Raw genomic sequence first — 21,212 nt, 5'->3', positions numbered from 1 at the left:
AGAGCAGGAGCAGATGTCAAGGATCTAGAAGATGGGCCTGTTTCCTTTCTCTAGGCCATCCAGTGGGAATGACAAATACAAAAATATATTAATTTGAAGAAAAAATTGTGTTTGGGTTTGGAACAGCTGCTTGTTCTGTCTAATTAAAAGTGGAAATTGCTCTTTGAGAAAGACTCAGGTCATAAAAGTAAAGGCAATAGGGAGAAAATTTGTTTTTTTTAAAGAAGAAAACAGACCTTTTAACTCTAAATCTGGCTTCAAATGTACTCCAGACAGGAGAGATGAAGGCAATTTCTTTTCAGTTGAGCTCATACATCAAAGTGCCCACAGTCCAAAATCTGTCCTTAAACAGAGGCATTAATTCAATGATTATGTGCTATACAGCTGTTACGGTCAAGTGAGGAGAGGTTGAAGGGCGTCACTCTTTTCCCTCTCCGTGTTAGACAAAGGTTTCATTCTTTCTTAAAGTGGATGTACTGGCCAATTCAGTAGGTGTTTGATTACTTACTTGCTATGATCATAAAAACGAATCTGACAGGTTTTCTTGAGTTAACAAAGAAAGAGATTAACTTTATTGTACCTAAACTGAACTAATAATAAGCAATACGCCAACTTTCACTCTCACACACACTCTGGAGGTTTACACACACACACACAAATAGGTTACAGAGTGGGGAAAGGTAGATTGGTTGAGTTAGAGTCCATAAAAAAGGTATACAGTCTGTGAAGTTTGGTAATTCGGCTGACTTCTAGCTGAATTCAGTGGTCCTGAGGCTTTTAGATTGAAGAGTTAGGCAACTGGTTTGGTGAGTCTCTTGGAGATAGCGATGTGGATGATTTCCTCTGGCGGGTTTCTGATTGCAGCCGCAGTATGGAAACGTGGTCTGTCAACAAACCGGACTTGAAAGCTTTCAAGCTGGAATGGAGAGACAGAGATAGAGAGAGACCTTCACTTAGGGTCTGCTCATTTCAGAGTCTGGTTGCTTCTCCTTTGCTACACAGAAAAGCAGCAGCTTAAAACCACAGATGGGGAGAGGCTTGCCACATGACAGTCACTCAGTGATTCAAACATAGCAGTTAGCAGTATTTCTCTGCTTGCTGAGAGAACGAGAGAACAGGTAGTTGGGTCTTGGTTCTTCCTGGGGACTGAGCAGACATTTCGTCTCCCTCCTCAGTCCTTTGCAATGTAGGATACAGTGTAGCAAACTAGGTGATCATCTTAAGTTGGCAGCAGTCATCCTGTTTTAAATGTCTTTTTAAAAATGTCTTTAAAAATATATATAAGTTCAGATCTCCAGTCAGTGGATTAAAGAAAATTATCATTCAACAAAACACACTGGCGTAACAACAACCTGTAAAGGATTCATACAAGGAAAACTTGAGCTCCCCATTGCATTTAGGGACACACGATTTTCTTATGGGATACAAGGTGGGAAACATTCTCCCATTTAGTCCAAACTACCCCCCCCCCCCCCCACCCCTCTTCAAAACAGCAAAAGAGGGGTAATTTTATTACTTCACAATCCAGCAGGGAACCTCAGCCACCAAGAGCAGACATCAGACATTCAAGCACATACTGCACATTATTTGCCAATCATTAATTTAAACAAAGTTTCAATGTGCACTTCCAGTGGATATGGCTCCCTTCCAGGAGTATAGTCAGAATGGAAAGTTACCCCTAATTACAGTTCACAAAACTCCATCTGTTAAGTAAATTTAAGCTTTTTTAGATTTGAGAGATACAGTCTACATTTACAGATTTGTCAAGATACTGTAGTATTTTATATCAAGGAGTTTCTCACCTGTTCACTCCATGCTGCATATACGTGCATGGAAAACAATTTATATTCCCTTACAGTAGTAAATTATAAAGGTAGAGGAATAAAGTCTTGCATTTATACAGCTCTTTTCATGACCACAGGACATCCCAAAAGGGTCAATCAGGAAGATGTAGTCTACATGGATTTTTGCAAGGCTTTTGACAAGGCCCCACATGGCAGACTAGTCAGAAAAGTAAAAGCCCATTGTGATCCAAGGAAAAGTGGAAAATTGGACCCAAAATTGGTTTAGGGGCAAAAGGCAAAGGACAATGGCCAATGGATGTTTTTATGACTGGGAGGATGTTTCCAGTCAGGTTCCACAGGGCTTAGTACTCGATCCCTTATCTTGTGTGGAACAGATCAATGATTTAGACTTAAATGTAGAGGGAATGATTAAGGGAAGATGTCAATAGACTGGTGAAGTGGACAGAAAAGTGGCAAATGGAATTGAATCTGAAGAAGTGTGAGGTAATGCATTTGGGAAGCGTAAACAAGGCAAGGGAATACACAATAAATGGTAGGATACTGAGAAGTGCAGAGGAACAGAGACTATATATTCACAGATTACTGAAAGTAGCAGGACAGGTAGATAATGGGTTAAGAAGATATATGGGATACTTTCCTTCATTAGCTGAGGCATAGAATGTAACAGCAGACAGATGATGCCAGAACTGTATAAACACTAGTTAGGCCACAGCTAGAGTACTGCATTCAGTTCTGTCACCACATTACAGAAAGGGTGTGATTGCACTGGAGTTGGTATAGAGGAAATTTACAAAGATGTTGTCAGGAATGGAGAATTTTAGCTCTGAGGAAAGATTAGATAGCTTGGGATTTTTTCTTTGGAACACAGGAAGCTGAAGGGAGGGCTAATTGAACTGTATAAAAATATGAGGTGCCTAGGTAGAGCACATAGGAAGGACCTATTTCCCTTAGTAGACAGGTAATAACCAGGGGGAATCAATATAAATTAATAGGATTAGAGGGGAGCTGGGCAAAAAATTTTCTCATCCAGAGGGTGGTGTGGGTTTGGAATTCACTGCCTGAAAGGCAGGTAGAGGTAGAAGTCCTCATCGCATTTAAAAAGTACTTGGATATGCATTTGAAGTGCTGTAACAGACCAGGCTACAGGCCAAGAATGGGAAAGTAGAATTAGGCTGGATAGTTCTTTTTCAACTGATGCAGACATGAGGGACTGAACAGCCTCCTTCTGTGCCGTAAATATCTATGATTCAAAGCACTTACAGCTAATGAAGCACTTTTTGAAATATAGTCACTGTTGTAATGTAGGAAACAGAGATAACAACTGTGAAAACACTAATTAAAAATGAGAGAGAGGTCAGGAAGGTCCTTAATTTATATAGTAGCTTTTATATAACAAAATGCTCCAAAGTGCTTTATGGAAAGTTTTAAACTCTAGGCAGAAAGTTGGGTAAAAACTTGAGTGATGAACAAAAGCATGGACAAAGAGTGGACTTCTGAAGGCACACAGCGAGTTATCAGGCAAAAAGGATTCCACTTTCTGAAGTAAAGTGGGAGTTTTATTAGAGCCATCTCATCAGCAATTTTTTGCCACTACAGCTGGTAGGTTTTGAAGCCTACGCCGATAAATTTTCATATTCATCAGAAACAGGAATGCTAATGAAGTAGATCAATTTTCTACTTCTGCCACTCATCGTCATCATCAAGCATTTGAGGTCAAGTATAGTCCAGTCAGATGCAGAGTAAAGCTGCCTCTATTTATAACCTAACAATATGCCTTACCACCTCAGAAGACCACCGTCTATTAATGATTTCCTTTTGCAACACAAGCTTCTTGTGACCTCTCAAATTGAGACTACCATTTTATCAGCAGCTTTGTGCTGTGAGCATAGCCCTTTAAGAAATGCAAACATCATAATGTGAAAAGCAAAAATAGTACAGGTTCTGGTGAACGGAAGAGATACAAAGAACAGCAAAAAGTGACAAAACAGATAGTAATAGCTACAAAAAAGGGAGTATGAAAAGAAGCTTGCAAGAAATATCCAAAGCAAGGTAAAAAAAAATTCACAATTACATGTTAAAAAAAAAAGGGTGGTCGGAGTAACATGGGCCCCTTGAAACTGATTAACGGCAATACTGTCAATGAAAATGGCGGACATGCTAAATAATTACTTCGATTAATATTTACTGTAGAGAAAGAGGTCAGCATGCCAGACATCCCAAGGAAACTAATACTGAATCAGGGATGGGACTCATCAAAATTAACACAAGTAAAACAACAGTAATTAAGAAAATAATGGCACTAAAAAGTGACAAAACTGCAGGACCTGATGATTTCTATCGGAGAGATTTAAAGGAAGTAGGTGAGAACATTGCAGATGTCCTATCTGTAATCTTCCAAAGTTCTCTCGATTCAGGAATCATTCCCTTACATTGGAAAATTGTGCATGCTACATCGCTATTTAAGAAAGGCAAGAGGGAATGATAGAAAAGTTAGCCTAACATCTGTTGTCGGTAAATTACTAGCATCTACAATTAACAATACAATGACTGAACGCATCGAAAATTTTCAGCTAATCAGAGGCAGCCAACATAGATTTATAAAGTAGCTTCTATTTATAACCTAACAATGCATCTTACTACAACCTCAGAAGACCACCTCCTATTAATGATTTCCTTTTGCAACACAACCTTCTTGTGACCTCTCAAACTGAGATTACCATTTTGTCAGCAGCTTTGTGCTGTGAGTTTATCTTTTTAAGAACTGCAAATATCATAATGCAAAATATAAAAAAACACAGATCCTGGTGAATGGAGAGATACAAAGAGCAGTAAAGGATAACAAAACAGATAACTATAAAAAGCCTGACAAGCATGACTGAATTATTTGAAAAGGTGACTAAAGTAGTGGACAGGGGAATGTCTATAGATGTTGTTTATATGAACTTGCAGAGGCATTTGATAAAGACCCTCATAAGAGAATGTTGAGTAAGCTGAATCTCATATGAAGGCAAATTATTGACCTGGTTAGGAAGTTCGCTACGCAGCAGTAGACAGAGAGTAGGGACAATACTCTAATTGGCTGGATGCAATTAGTGATATCCCGCAAGGAACTGCAATGGGGCTTCAACGAGTCGCGATATTTATTAACTTAAGATAATGGGATAAAAAGCCACATATTCAAATTCGACAATGACACAAAGATAAGTAGTTTTGTAAGTCGTGTAGATGGAAACATCAAAATGACAAAGAGATATTGATAGATTAAGTGAATGGGCACAATTGTAACAAATGAATTTCAATGTAGGCAAATGTGAGGTCATCCAATTTGGATCTAAAAAATGGACAGAACAAGAGTACTTTCTAAATGCTGAAAAGCTAGAAACAGTGGAGATCCAAGGAGACGTGGGAGTCCAAGTTACATAGCTTGTTAAAATGCCATGAACAGATACAGAAAATAATCAAAAAGGCTAAAGGAATGCTGGCCTTTATATCCAGAGGACTGGAATACAAGGGGGTCGAAGTCATGCTTCAGCTATACAAAACGCTGGTTCGACCACACCTGGCATACTGTGGGCAGTTCTGGGCACCACACCTTAGGAGGGATACCCTGGCCTTGGAGGGAGTGTAGCATAGATTTATGAGAATTATAACTGTACTCCAAAGGTTAAATTATAAGGAGAGATTGTACAAACTTGGGTTATATTCCCTGGAATGTCAAAGGTTAAGGGATGATTTGATCAAAGCTTTCAAGATATTATGTGGGAACAGATAGGTTAGAAAGAGAGAAATTAGTTCAGCTGGTTGGGGAGTCTAGGACTAGGGCGCATAGTCTAAAATTAGAACCAGACCTTTGTCAAGTGAAATTAGGAAACACTTCTCCACATGAAGGGTGTTAGGAATTTGGAACTCTCTTCCACAAATGGCAATTGATGCTAGATCAATTGTAATTTTAAATCTGAGATTGATAACCAAAGGTATTAAGTGATATGGGGAAAAGGCAGGTATATGGAGTTAGGTCACAGATCAGCCGTGATCTCATTAAATGGCAGAACAGGCTCAAGGGGCTAAATGGCCTACTCCTGCTCCTATGTTATGGGATAAGGCTGCCCAAACACATTATAAACTGAAGACAAGAGACTTCAACTCATTTGTTTGGGTTGGTAGCAAACCTATATTTATAAATGGTAGGGGTAATGGGCTGTACCATTCAGGCCCAAACCAAGATATACATTAACATTTCATAAGCCCCACAGACCAGGCCACATTTGAGCCATTTTAACTCTTCAATGGACATACTAAATGTATTTGGATCTTTCTTTTTTAAAAAGGACACCTGATACAATTGGGCAGTTTAGAGTTGGAGTGCTTCTTTTGTTAGTGTTTGATAAAGAAAAATTTAGAATCGTATTTTTTTTACACCATCTCTGCAGCATCATTTGTCCAGAATATTTGATGATACATTCACAAGACCTGTATGGGCAGAGAGAGGCTTAAACAAATGCCTTCCATACGATGTTTTTATTTAAACAACCGCTTTTGGAGGCAAACTTTTACAAGCTTCAATTTGTGACAATTTCCATCAATATCTTCATGTTTTAAGTTTAACTGCATCACGCCATCCCCTGATGCAAAGGGTTTAGAAGTGCTCTGTTAAAACACTTCTATAAACAAGCTGTAGGAAGTAGGCATAGGCATTGCAGAGTGTTTTCCTACATGTTTCATTAGGGAACTGCATCACTGCTGTGGTTAATAGCAAGAATTCTCTGGGTGACAATGGGAAGACTGCTCTGTGACAAGGTGCATCAGCACAACGTGCAACTAAAACTATTGTAGTCTCACGCCCTAGGTCCTCATTGACAGTTATCCACAGCTGGACCATGCAAGCTTGTCTGTTGCTGTATTGCACTATAAATTCAAGGAAACAAGAACATTTTAATTTCTCCTAAACAAAAGAAAAGATAAACTTTTTTTTAAAATCAATAATTCTTTCAACAGCAAATACTATTTGTTCCATAATGATCACAATACCAGAAAAATAAAGCTACAAGATTCATCTTGAATAATCACTTCTTTCAGGTCAACTTCAATATATTCACTTACTGTGTTTGATAGATGTGTGGCTATTTTCAATGCAAGGCCAGACAGACGTATTGCTGGCTGAAACAAAGTACAAAAAATGACCAGTTAAGAGTTTTATAATATTGTTTTCTTCCATTTAATTATCAAGATATGATCAAGTAGCCAAGACAGTAATAATCCAATGAGTGACGGTTGTATCACAACCAGTATTTAGGAAAAATCAAATTCCAATCAATTATATCTATGAGCAAATTTGTTTCCTGTATCTGGGATTTGTATCTGGGATTTTGAGTTAGCCTGTTGGATTTGTATTAGAGTGAATATTGCCTCTAACAGAACTGTTTGATCACTCATTTTTGTTCTGTTTTCGTCCGTCTGGCACATATCCACTTGGCAATCAGTTGGGACAAGTTTGTTTCCATCACAGAATTAACCATATAGCTTGTCAACTTGCAAGCAACTTGTTTTGGACCTCGTCTGCCTTTCCTGTTCCATCTAATTCTATATAACGTGGCTACAGGGTGACCAAGACTGGGAATTGAATATTCAAGGATATTCGACAATTAGGAAGGACAGGCAAAAAAGAAAAGGAGGTGGTGTTGCGCTGATAATATGGGATGGGATCAGTACATTAGTCAGGGAGGATCTCAGATCGGAAGAACAAAATGTGGAATCTGTTGGGTGGAGCTAAGAAACAGCAAGGGGCAGAAAACATTGGTAGGAGTTGTTTATAGGCCAAACAGTAGTGGTAGTGTGGGGCATAGTATTAATCAGTAGATTACAGAAGCATGAAGCATGGCTAATACAGTAATAATGGGTGATTTCATTCTGCATATAGACTGGGTAAACCTGAGCACTAATGCTGTGGAGGATGAGTTTCTGGAGTGTTTTAGGGATAGTTTCCTAGAGCAGTATGTTGAGAAACCAACTAGAGGACAGGCTATTTTAGATCTAGTATTATGTAATGAGAAAAGGCTAATTAATAATCTCGTTGTAAAAGAACCTTTAGAGATGAGTGACCATAATATGATAGAATTTTACATGATGTTTGAAAGTGAGGTAGTAAAATCTGAAGCCAGGGTGTTAAAACTGAACCAAGGAAACTATGAGAATTGCTGAAAATAGAGACCTGTTGTCAAAGCTTTTCATCTTGCACTCATCAGGACAACATGTAAGAATAACCAATTTAAGGGAAAACAACAACTTATACTGCATGGAAAGAGACTGCTGATTGGTTGGTAAGTGAACTCTGATTGGTAGAGGCGTTGCCATGGAGAATGCACCAGTTTATGGTGACTGAATGTCAAATATCCTTGACTCTCCCTTTGCAGACACTTTGTATCCTCCTCACAACTTGCTTTGCTATCTATCTTCATACCAACAGCAAATATGGCTACAATATGGTCGGTCCCTTCATCCAAGTCATTAATATAGATTGTAAGTTGTTGGGGCCACATTACTAATCCCTGTGGCACTCCATTAATTACAGTTTTCCATCCTGAAAATGATCCATGTATCCCAACTCTCTGTTTCCTGTTAGTTAGCCAGTCCTCTATCCATATTAATATATCAATGCATCCACTATCTCTGCAGCCACTTCTTTTAAGACCCTAGGATGCAGGCCGTCAGGTCCAAGGGACTTGTCAACCTTTAGTCCCATTACTTTTTCTGTAGTGATAGTGATTGTTTTAAGTTCCTCCCTCCCTTTTTCCTCCTGATGTTCTACCATTCTTGGGATTGTTTTTGTCTTCTACTGTGAAGACAGATAGAAAGTACTTGTTCAAAGCCACTGCCATTTCCTTATTTCCCATTATTATTTCCCCAGTCTCACCCTCTTAGGGACCTATGCTCACTTTTGCTACTCTCTTACTTTATATATGTTTGTAAAAGCTTTTACTGTCTGTTTTTATATTTCTTGATAGTTTTCTCTCATACTCCAATTTCTCCCGCTTGATTTTTAAAAGTCATCTTCTGCTGGTTTCTAAAATTCTCGCAATCTTCTGGTCTACCACTAATCTTCACAGCAATGTACACCTTTTCTTTCAATTTGATACCACTCTTAACTTCCTTAGTTAGCCTCGGATGGTGCATCCTTCTGGTCGAGTCTTTCTTCCTCAATTGAGAGTTATGAAATATCACCTTAAATGTCTGCCGCCCCTTCTCTACTGTCTTATTTTTTAAACTTATTTTCCCAGTCCACTTTAATCAACTCTGTCTTCATACCCTTGTAATTGCCTTTATTCAAGTTTAAGTCACTAGTTATGGACCCTGTCATGGTCCTGTAGTTTTTTTTTCGGAATATGCAGTTTGCCTTTAAGGCTTGCAAAGGATCAGTATTGCTTTAAGAACCAGCAAGCCTCAGGAGTTATAGGAAGGTGCATTTTCGTTGCCTTAGAAACAGCCATTTGGAGACTGTGATTCCAGGATTCAAAGGGTGCACGCTCGATACCATGGAAACAGCCACTGGGGGTGAGTTTCATGCGATACTTTTGTTACAATTCAGTTTTGAACTGGTTGTTAGTGGAAGACAGTTTGTTCTAACAGACACACAGACGCCGTGATGTGCACACCTGAAAATGAGCTCTCAACCATTTAAACTGAAGGAAGAGGATTTCAGTCTGTTTATTATCTCTCAAAATTCTTTTAAAAAAAAGTCAAGCCAAAACAGGGATCTCTGGTAATTTAAATTGAAGAAAGGGAAGTTAGACTGTGACGATCTTTTATCCCTCAAAAACTCTAAAGTCAGATTGATTCTATTGAAAGTGCAAGTTGTTAATTGTTGAAATTCGCTGGAGAAGGAAAGCAACATCCTGAGAGGGCTTCGAGCAACATCGGACAGTAAATTTTCAAGGACTCTGATTTTTTCTATTTTAAATGTTGTTGATATCTTCATAGTGGTTAAGAATTTAGTTTGTCTAATTAAAGAGTTAATTTGTTGATTTAAAGACACCTGGTATGGTTAGCCTCATTTGGGGGTTGATAGTACAATTTGGCTGGGTCTTTCTTTAATTTGGAAAGTTTTAAATGATATGTTAGGCGATCTGTGGTGCAATTGGATCAGTGTGTCTCTCCGACCCCAATAAAAATCATATATTTTGATTGGTGGCTTTGACAGGAGTGGTTGGTCGTAACATATTTATTGGGGGCTCGTCTGGGATTTGAATAACTTATTAACTGGGGGCTCACTCATGATTTGAATCACATATTAATTGGGATCCTGGATTTGAATCATATCTTAATTGGGGGCTCGCTCGCAGTTGGGATCAGAATCAGACAAATCTGGAGGGCTCACATTTGGAATCATAGGTTATCCCAGAGACGAGTAATTACTATTTAAATTAGGGTCTTGTGTTTGGCATCAGATTAATTGCACTCAAGTCTGGGATCTTATCAATTGGAAACTTTATTGTTGGGATCTAAATCTGACACCAATTACAAAGAAATTAAAAGAACCAGGTCTCCTGTATAATAAGGAACAGTCTATACCATTATTATGGCGTTGGTGGTTGTAGCAGAGTTTTTGGGAAAGCAGAATGTTTCCCTGAGTGACTTGATAACTTTAACTAAGAACAAATTAAAAGAATTGCAACGAAATTGGGGTTGGAATTGACATCAGGTGCCAAAAAAGCAGGGATAATTGGATTAATAGTTGAACATCTGGAATTAGTAGAAGATGATGATGATGAGGGTAATACAGATGAAGGGCAATACAAGGAACATGAAAGATATGAAGGCAGTAGGTCCGAGAGTGATACAGTGGTATTGGCTAGGATTCAGTTAGAAACAAAAAAATTTGAGGTAGAAAAAGAATTAAGAAAACTTGAATTGCAGGAAAGGGAGAAAGAGAGAGCAGTTCAGACAGAAAGTGAAAGAGAAGGAATGTAGGTTAAAAGAGATGTAACTAAGACAAAGGGGTAATCTTAAATCCAGGGAAAATTTGGGTCAGGAAGAATCTGAATTTAGATCAGAACCCAGCGAGAAGTTGTTTAAATTTATACAGGCTCTTCCTAAGTTCGAGGAAAGGGACGTAGAGCCATTTTTCGTATCTTTTGAAAAAATGGCCAAACAGATGAAATGGCCGAAAGCTGGACATTGCTCATGCAGGGTAGGCTGGTAAGCAGAGGTCATAAAGCTTATGCCATGCTTTCTGAGGAGGCTTCTGCAGATTATGAGATGGCAAAAAAGGCTATTTTCACTGCTTATGAGTTAGTCCCTGAAGTTTACCGTCAGAAGCTTAGGAACTTACAGAGATTGACTGGGCAGACATATTTAGAATTTGAGAGGGTGAAGCGAATGACTTTTCACCATTGGATACAGGCATTAAAGATAGAAACCACGTATGAGAACCTTCGAGAATTAATTCTCTTAGAAGAGTTTAGAAACTTCATTCCTTCAGTAGTGAGAACATATTTAGACAACCTGAAAGTTTTGAAAGCTAGGCAAGCAGCAGAGATTGCTGATGATTTTGAGTTTGTGAATAAGCCAACCTATTTTGTCCATCACCCCCATAAACGCGAGAAGGGTAGAAAGTGGGAGATTGAAAGGAAGGCAAGTAGCCAGGGACAAGAAGGAACAGCTGGGAATGCCCCAGGATCACCTCCTCAGGTCAGAAAGGAAGGTGCTGAGGGTAGAAATGAGGTTTGCAAGCCAAAGTGTTATCATTGCAACAAAACAGGTCATCTTCGTTCAGAGTGCTGGAAATTGCGAGGTAAACCCATAGGACTTGTTGGGGTACGCAAAGCTAGTGCAGAGGAAAAGACTCTGACTAAGAGTATAGCAGACCAGGCTATAGCTTTAACGTCAGCTGTGAATGTGAAACCAGATACTAAAACTAAGAGGAGTGTAGAGGTTAAGAATAAAATACCTGAGTGTTATAATGACTTTTTGTCAAAGGGGAGAGTAACTCCGTATCCTGTAAGTGAGGCAGGAAAACCTATCATTATACTCAGAGCAACCCAAACACCCTTGCTGGGGAAAGATATGAGGTTTACACCAGAGATCACCTTGAACGCTAAAGTTTTAGTAAATGGAATTGGCGGGGTGTGTATACCCGTACCTTTGTATAAAGTATGCCTAGAGAGTGCCTTAATAACTGGGGTAGTAACTGTAGGTGTTGTCCACAGTTTACCAGTAAAGGGAATTGATCTATTCCTAGGGAATGATTTGACTGGATCAAAAATATCAGTTTCTCCTATGGTTACAGAGGAACAAGTGAAATTAAGGAAATGGAGAAACTACAGGAGCAAGTTCCGAGAATATTTCCTGCATGTGTAGTTACCCGAGCAATGGCTAAACAGAATCCATTGTCGGAGGTAAAAGGAGCACCCCAAGTAGATAATCAGGCATCTGAAACCTTATTTGGGGATTTAGATAATCCAAATGAGATGTTTAACAGATCGTCTATCATTGTAGCACAGCAAGCTGATCCAGAGATCTACCAAATAGCACAGACGGCTCTGTCAGAAGCTGAGGTGAAAGGAGTTCCGGAAGGCTATTATATGGCAAACGGGGTTTTGAGGAGGAAATGGAGACCGCCTCATAGACCTGCCAATGAGGACTGGACTGTTGTGGAACAGATTGTGGTACAACCTAAATATCGACAGGGATTATTAAGGTCAGCACACGACATTCCTTTTTTAGAACATAGGGGAATTCGGAAGACCAAATCACGCATAAACAAACATTATTACTGGCTAGGTCTTACAAAGGATGTGAGACAATTGTGTAGGGCATGTCACACCTGTCAAATGGTGGGAAAACCACCACCTACTATAAAACCAGGGGATGAAGTATTAGTGTTGTTACCATCACAGGGAGAACCACTGAAAGCACAGTTCAGTGGCCCATATAGAGTAATCAAAAGAGTGGGTAAGGTAGATTACTTGATTGACACCCCTGATCGACGGATGAAGAACCAGTTATGTCACGTTAATTTGCTCAAACCATATTACCGCAGGGAGGAGGATAGGCCAGTACGGGTACGTCAGGTAATCGGGACTGTGGAGAAGGAAAAGGATAGTGAGGATAAGGCCTAGGAAATTCCCAGATTGAACCTCCAACTATCCAATCAACGAATGCAGAATGGCTAGGAAAATTAAACAATAGGCTTTTACACTTAGAGGCAAAACAGTGTGAAGTCCTAACCAGGGTTTTCACAATGTTTCAAAAAGTTTGTAGGGATAAGCCGGGATGTACAACCTTAGCCACAGATGATGTGGATATAGGGGGAACCATTCCTTTAAAACGACATCCTTGTTGCTTAGGTCCAGACAGACAGGCCCAAGTGGGAGCAGAGGTACAATACATGCAAAAAAGCAGCTTAGATGAACCTAGTCAGGACAGCTGGAATTCGCAGATGGTCTTGGTGACTAAACCTGGTGGGACAGCTCAAAATTGCATAGACTCTAGAAAAGTCACTGTGGTAAAGAAGGCAGACTCCTACTCAAATTCTCATTTAAAGGACTGTATGGACAGAGTGGGCAACACAATATGTCTCAAAGAGACAGATATGTTGGAAGGCTACTGTCAAATTCCTTTGACACCCCAGGGTAAGAAAAAATCAGCTTCTGTTACCCTGGATAGGGTTTTCCAGTGTCAACTGATGCCACATAGGTTCAGGGGTACTCGAGAAACTTCTCAAAGAAAAGTGAACCCAGTAGTGGTCAGTGTTCGTAGCTGTGCAACTCACCTGGCTGAGGTGATGGACAATAGGGTCACTTGGAAGGAAAACACGAAAAAATTGGAAGACTATGCTTGTAAATTTGAAATGGGTTAATTGGAACAACCTTTTGAAAATTTAAAGCCGAAATGTTCTGTTGAAACTTGTTGCTGTAGTCTAAACATTTTTTTTTAAAAAGGTGTATATCTGTAAATGCGTGAAAAAAAGAGTTCGCGTTTTTTCAGTTTGAATTTTTTTTTTACCCATTGTAATGAAACGCAATTCAGGAATGACGTTTCATTCCGCTAGGGGCGGAGGTGTCATGGTCCTGTAGTTTTTTTCGGAATATGCAGTTTGCCTTTAAGGCTTGCAAGGGATCAGTATTGCCTTAAGAACCAGCAAGCCTTAGGAGTTATAGAAAGGTGCATTTTCATTGCCTTACAAACAGCCATTTGGAGACTGTGATTCAAAGGGTGCATTCTTGATACCATGGAAATAGCCACTGGGGGTGAGTTTCATGCGATACATTTGTTACAATTCAGTTTTGAACTGGCTCTTAGTGGAAGACAGTTTGTTCTAACAGACACAGACAGCTGTGATCAGCACACCTAAAAATGAGCTCTCAACCATTTAAACTGAAGGAAGAGAATTTTAGTCTGTTTATTATTATCTCTCAAAATTCTTAAAAAAAAAGTCAAGCCAAAACAGAGATCTCTGGTAATTTAAATTGAAGAAAGGGAAGTTAGACTCTGACAATCTTTTATCCCTCAAAAACTCTAAAGTCAGATTGATTCCACTGAAAGTATTTGCAAGTCGGTAATTGTTCAAATTCGCTGCAGAACGAAAGCAACATCCTGTGAGGACTTCGAGCAATATCCTGTGAGGACTTCGAGCAACACTGGACTGTAATTTTCAAGGACTCTAATTTTTTCTATTTTAAATATTGTTTATATCTTCATAGTGTTTAAGAATTTAGTTTTTCTAATTAAACAGCTAATTTGTTGATCTAAAGACACCTGGTTTGGATAGCCTCATTCGGGGGTTAACAGATGGTACAATTTGGCTGGGTCTTTCTTTAATTTGGAAAGTTTTGAACAATATGTTAGGCGATCTGTGGAGCGACGGGATTGAATTATCAGTGCGTCTCTTCCACCCCAATCAGAATTGTATATTTTGATTGGGGGCTTTGACAGGAGTGGGCGGTCGTAATAACCCACATTTCTCTCCTTCAAACTGAATGTGATATTCTATCTTGTTATGATCACTCTTGCCTGGAGGATCCTTTATTATGGAAGTCTTTAATTAATCCTGTCTCATTGCATATTACCAGGTCCAAAATGGCCTGGTCCCTGCTAGGTTCTAGAATAGTATTCTAAGGAATAGTCCAGAATACATTCAATGAACTCATCCTTCAGGCTACCTTTGCCAGTCTGATTAGTCTAATCTATACTTTATTTACCTTTTTATTTTTATTTTTTTTTAATTTACAGATACAGCACTGAAACAGGCCCTTCGGCCCACCGAGTCTGTGCCAACCAACAACCACCCATTTATACTAACCCTACAGTAATCCCATATTCCCTACCACCTACCTCCACTAGGGGCAATTTACAACAGCCAATTTACCTATCACCTGCAAGTCTTTGGCTGTGGGAGGAAACCGGAGCACCTGGCGAAAACCCTGGAGAACTTGCAAACTCCGCAGAGGCAGTACCCAGAATTGAACCCGGGTCCCTAGAGCTGTGAGGCTGCGGTGCTAACCACTGCGCCACTGTGCCGCCCATTAAAATTGCCCACGATTATTGCAGTAATTTCCTACAAGCCCCCATTATTTCTTGATTTATATTCTGTACTACAGTGTAACTACTCTTAGGGGGCCTATAAACTACTCCACCCAAACTGATCTCTATCTTGATCTTCCGAGCCAAGATCATTTCTCACTACTGCACTGATCTCATCCTTTATTAACAGAGCTACCCCACATTTTCCTTTCTTCCTATACTTCTGAAATGTTAAATACACTTGAATATTTAATTCCCAGCCTTGGTCACCTTGCAACCAGATCTCTGTAATGGCTATTGAGTCATACCTATTTATTTCTATTTGTGCTATTAATTCAGCTGTCTCGTTACAAATGCTGCGAGCATTCAGATAACTTTAATTCTGTCTTCTGCCTTATGTTGCCTTCTCTGACCTCATTTGCTGCTGCACTCTTATATTTGTACGCTCGGTCCCTTCTTGTCACACTCTGGTTCTCATTACCTGTATCATTACCCTGCACTATTTCCTTGTCCTTTCTCTTTGACTTTCCAAATCTCCCACCTACTATTTAGTTTAAAGTCCTCTCTACTGCCCTAGATATGCAATTCACCAGGACACTGGTCCCAGCCTGGTTCAGGTAAAGGCCGTCCCAACAGCACAGCTCCCTCTTTCCCCAGTACTGGTGCCAGCGCCCCATGAATCAAAACCCATTTCTCCCACAGCCACACATTCAACTCTCTGATCTTATTTACCCTATGCCAATTTGCTCATGGCTCAGGTAGTAATCCAAAGATCCAAACCTTTGTGGTTCTGCTTTTTTACTTTATCCCTAGGTGCTCATACTCCCTCAGCAGAACCTCATAGTCCTATCTATGTCACTGTTAATCATGTGGACCATGACAACTGGATCTTTCCCCTCCTACTCCAAGTTCCTCTCCAGCTCCCAGGAGATATCCTTAACCCTGGCACCGGGCATGCAACACTGCTCTCGGCTGCAGAGGAGGGCAACAGAATTAAAGATAGACATAATTAATGAAATTATTGAAATGATGAAAGGCAAAGTAGGAAAAGCTAAACGGAGAAAAATGCAAACATACAAAAAGTTAAAAGGAGCTGAAAGAAGAGAGTGCCCAATCTCACTTGCTTGTGGCTCTTATCCCGGCCCTGGCTCACTTACCTTGTCCTTCAAGCCATAACGAAGCGAGCCATCCGCTTTCCCCTTCTCCCGGAGCACCGGTTTTGTCCAAGCCCCGGTAGAGCGGTAAAAGAAGCAAAAATAAAAGGCTATCGCCAGGAGCACCAAGCAAATCAACTCCATGACTGCACAAGAGAAACAAAAGAAAGCAGGTCGTCAACGCTGTCCGTGCCGTGCCGAGCCGAACCGAACCGGGAAGTTCAAGTTCTGATGGGTTCGCAGCCCAAAAGAGAACGAACGCTCAGCTCCAGCGACACAGCTAATCCGCTCCAGGTTTTTTCCGCTTCGGCACAGTTCCGGCAACTGCAGTGACAAGTGCCATTAAAGGGGAGGGTCACACATACATATATAGCCATCTAAAAATCAATACATGAAAAGCAAGCGAGACAGTGAGAAATGTATACAGGGAAGGTGCAATATAAGTTTCCTTTTTAACATTTGTGTTTTACATAAGAACATAAGAAATAGGAGTAGGCTATTCAGCCCCTCGAGACTGTTCCACCATTCAATAAGGTAATGACTGATCAGATTGTGGCCTTAACTTTCCTGCCTGCCCCCTGCCCTCCTCTCATAACCCTTGACTCCCTTGTATAAAAAATCTGTCTAACTCAGCTTTGAATATATTCAATGACCCAGCTTCCATTGCTCTTTGGAAAAGAGAATTCCAAAGATTAACTACTCTCTGAGAGAAGAAATTCCTTCTCATTTTGTCTTAAACAGGATACCCCTAATTCTGAAACTGGGTCCCCTAGTTCTAGATTCCCTCCCGAGGGAAAACATCCTATAAGCATCTAGCTTGTCAAGCCCCCTTAGAATCTTATTTGTTTCAAAAAGATCATCTCTCATTCTTATAAACACCAATGGTTATAGGCTCAACCTGCTTAAACTTTCCTCATAAAATAACCCCTTCATCCTAGGAATCAACCTAGTGAACCTTCTCTGAACTGCCTCCAATGCAAGTATATCCCTCCTGGTCTCACCAGTGCCTTGTACAGTTGTAGCACGACTTCCCTACTTTTAATCACTGGGTTATTACCTGAGCAATGAGCAAATTGGTGTAGGGCAAATAAGATTAGAGAGTTAAATGTGTGGCTGATAGATCAGTGTGGGAGAAATGGGTTCCGATTCATGGGGCACTGGCACCAGTACTGGGGAAAGTGGGAGCTATACCGTTGGGACGGTTTTCAACTGAACCGTGCTGGGACCAGTGTTCTGCTGAGTCATATAACTAGGGCGGTAGAGAGGGGTTTAAACTAAATAGTGGGAGTGAGGGAAGATGTGATCATTTAAAGAGAGAGGAGAAGGCAAGATAGCAATAAGGGTAATGATAATCAGAGTGCGGCAGGAAGGGACAGAGCGTACAAACTCAAGGGCGCTCCAGCAGTTAAGACTAGAGGTTGTGGACTAACAGAATGGGGGCAGGGGTCGGGAGAAGGGAGATTTAGAAATCCAAAGAGAAAGGCCAAGGCATTGGAACATTATTGCATTGTGAGTAAAGACAAGCGGAATGGGACAGGAAAGGACAAGGTTTATGAAAAATTGTACATGAGCGAATAAAGTCATTGAAGGGAATAGAAGCAAAAAAATGAAATTAAAGGTTCTTTATCTGAATGCCCGATGCATCTGCAATAAGATAGATGAACTAGTGGCTCAAATAGAGGCACATGATTTAGATTTAATCACCATTACAAAGACATGGTTACATGGTGATCAAGGTTGGGAAATAAATATTCCATGGTACACAATATTTCAGAAAGACAGACAGAATAGCAAAGGAGGAGGGGTAGCCCTGAAGGTAAAGGATGACATAATGGCATTGTGGAAAGATCTGGCCTCAGAAGATCATGAAGTAGAATCTGTATGGTGGAAATTAGGAATAGCAAAAATCAGAAAACACTGGTGCGAGTAGTTTATAGTAGTTATACTGTTGAACTGAACATTAAACAATAAATTATTGGAGCTTATAACAAAGGCAATGTAATAATTGTGGGGGACCTTAATCTTCATATAGACTGGGACAATGAAATTGGCAAGAGTGGTCTAGAAGATGAGTTTGTAGAGTGTTTTCGGGACAGTGTCTTGGAGCAATACATTGTCGAACTGACTAGGGATGAATCTCTCTTAGATCTAGTATTGTGTAATGAAGCAGGGTTAATTAATGATGTCATAGTAAAAGATCCACTGGGAAATAGTGATCATAATACCATTGAATTCCATATTAAGTTTGAAAGTGACATACTCCAATCGCAAACAAGAATCTTAAGCTTAAACAAAGACAATTACATAAGTATGAGTAGAGAACTTGCTAAGGTTAATTGGGTAAATAGACTAAAAGATATGGTGGTAAATGAACAGTGGGAAACCTTTAAAGAAGCAATTCAAAATGTTCAACAAAAATACATTCCATTGAAAAACAAAAACTCAGCAAGTAAGACCCATCTGTGGCTCACTCAGGAAGTTAAGGATGGTATTAGATTAAAAGAAGCTTACAATGTTGTAAAACAAAAGAGTAGCAAGTCTCAGGATTGGGAGTGTTTTAGAAACCAGCAAAGGGCCACCAAAAAGTTGATAAAATAGAATGAGAGCAAACTAGCCAGTAATATAAAAACAGATTATAAGAGCTTTTATAGGTAGATATAAAAGAAGATAATAGCCAAAGTAAATGTTGGTCCCTTAGAAGTAGAGACAGGAGAAATTATCATGGGGAATGAGGAAATGGCAGAGGCATTGAACAAATATTTTGTCTGTCTTCGGAGTAGAAGGCACAAGTTTCGTACCGGAAATAGACAGTAACCCAGGGACTAAAAAGAGTGAAGAAATTAAGGAAAGTAATATTAGCAGAGAAAAGTATTGGAGAGACTTAAGGGACTAAAATCCAACAATCCAATCCAGGACCTAATGGCCTGTACCCTAGGGTTCTAAAAGAGATAGCTGCAGAGATAGTGGATGTGCTGGCTATGATTTTCCAAAATTCCTTAGATTCGGGAGCAGTATAGGAACTAAAGGGTTAACCTCTGCCATGTTTTATCTGTTGGATGAATCTATGTATGTTATGGTCTGATATAACTCACATGAGATTCCATGTTTTAGATTAGAATGATTTTAAGTGGTGTTGCAGTTATACTCGGGAATGGTTATACTTTGTATATATATCAATGTATTAGATTAGAACTAAGTTATGGACTTTGTGTTTGGAATCATGTTGTTAAATGTGAAATGTATATTTGTATACTGTAGTGGGGAGATGGTGGGAGATGGTGTTTACTGTAACAACAATAGCAGAAAGAGCTTTGCTGTGAGACCAGATGTCTTGATAACTGCCCATTCTGCATTTCAGTTGAGACAAACTCTAGAGTCACAATAAGGGATAGATTTGTCGGCCCCATGAGATGGTAATGCAAATAAAGATATTCAGAGACCATTCATGACTGGAATATTGATGGGGACAGCAAATATTCCCCATTGTATGACAATGACTGAGGCCATCAAGCTGTCTGCAGAGACAATGTACAATGAGAAAATGAGGGTGGGGTCATATCTGCTGTAATCTGATTATTATAAACTAATCAAGAAGAGACAATGTACAGAAGGTGAGGTCACACCTGACCAATCAAAGGATTAAGGTGTACTGCAACCTAATATGAAAGGAAGGAACCCTGGGAGGGGGGCATAAATGGCAGGTGCTGGGACAACTCAGGGCGTATCATTCAAGAAGAAACCAACCTACAGTCAACAGAACACCTCAAGAAAGAAGAAGAAACCACAGCAGCTCGGAAGGCAAGAATCGAGGACATCCTATATCCTGCTGTATAACTACTGCTGTTGATTAAGTATTACTTGTATATTCTTGCTGTACTTAATAAACTCTCTATCTTGAATAAGGAGCCAGAGTTTGCACCTTGTGGGTCAAAAGCTAGTCAACATCTCAGCTAAACACATGAAAATCTTACAACAGTCCCATCAAATTGGAAGTTGCCAAATGTTACACCACTTTTCAAGAAAAGAGGGAGAGAGAAAACAAGGAACTACAGGCCAATTCGCCTAATATCAGTTGTTGGGAAAATGCTCGAATCTATTATAAAGGAATCTTGATAATGCACTTAGAAAAGCACAGAATGATTAAAACAAATCAACATAGTTTTACTGCAGGGAATTCCTATTTGACAGATTTATTAGAGTTTTTCGAAGGTGTAACTGGTAGGGTAGATGTAGTATATCTGGATTTCCAAAAGGCATTCAATAAGGTGCTGCACAAAAGGCAAATAGGCCAGATAAGGGCACATGGAGCTGGGGGTAATATATTATCATGGATAGATGATTTAGTTAACGGATAGGAAGCAAAGAGTGGCCGTAAACAGGGCATTTTCAAATTGGTAGGCAGTAAATCGTGGAGTGCCACAAGGATCAGTGCTGGGGCCTCAGCTATTTACAATCTATATTAATGACTTAGATGAAGAGACAGAGAGTAATGTATCTAAGTTTGCTGATGGTACAAAGGTAAGTGGAACAGTATGCTGTGAGGAGGACACAGAGGGGCTTCAAAGACATATAGACAGGTTAAATGAGTGGGTAGCAAGATGGTGGATGGAGTATAATGTGGGGAAGTGTGAAGTTATTCACTTTGGTCATAAGAATAGAAGAGCAAAATATTTTTTAGAAGGTGTGAAACTTGTAAGTATTGATGTTCAAAGAGATTAGGGTGTGCTTGTACAAA

The 21,212-nt window shown here is 39.7% G+C and overlaps 1 protein-coding gene across 1 annotated transcript in view; it reads right to left on the bottom strand.

Moving 5' to 3' along the window:
- Positions 1-17,001, bottom strand: part of LOC137374549 (uncharacterized) — an 89,097-nt gene extending 72,096 nt beyond the window's left edge. Inside the window, exons 1-2 of the mRNA XM_068040821.1 lie at positions 16,481-17,001; positions 6,906-6,962 (exon numbers count right to left, since the gene is read on the bottom strand). Of these exons, the coding sequence (XP_067896922.1) occupies positions 6,906-6,962; positions 16,481-16,621 (198 nt within the window). The 5' untranslated portion in view covers positions 16,622-17,001. The remainder of the gene's footprint in view (positions 1-6,905; positions 6,963-16,480) is intronic.
- Between the last annotated feature and the right edge of the window lie 4,211 nt (positions 17,002-21,212).

This window comes from Heterodontus francisci, chromosome 10, assembly GCF_036365525.1.
Source record: "Heterodontus francisci isolate sHetFra1 chromosome 10, sHetFra1.hap1, whole genome shotgun sequence".
NCBI lineage: Eukaryota > Metazoa > Chordata > Chondrichthyes > Heterodontiformes > Heterodontidae > Heterodontus > Heterodontus francisci.
Note: the sequence above shows the minus strand (reverse complement) of the source record. Positions and strands in the feature narration are given on the sequence as shown.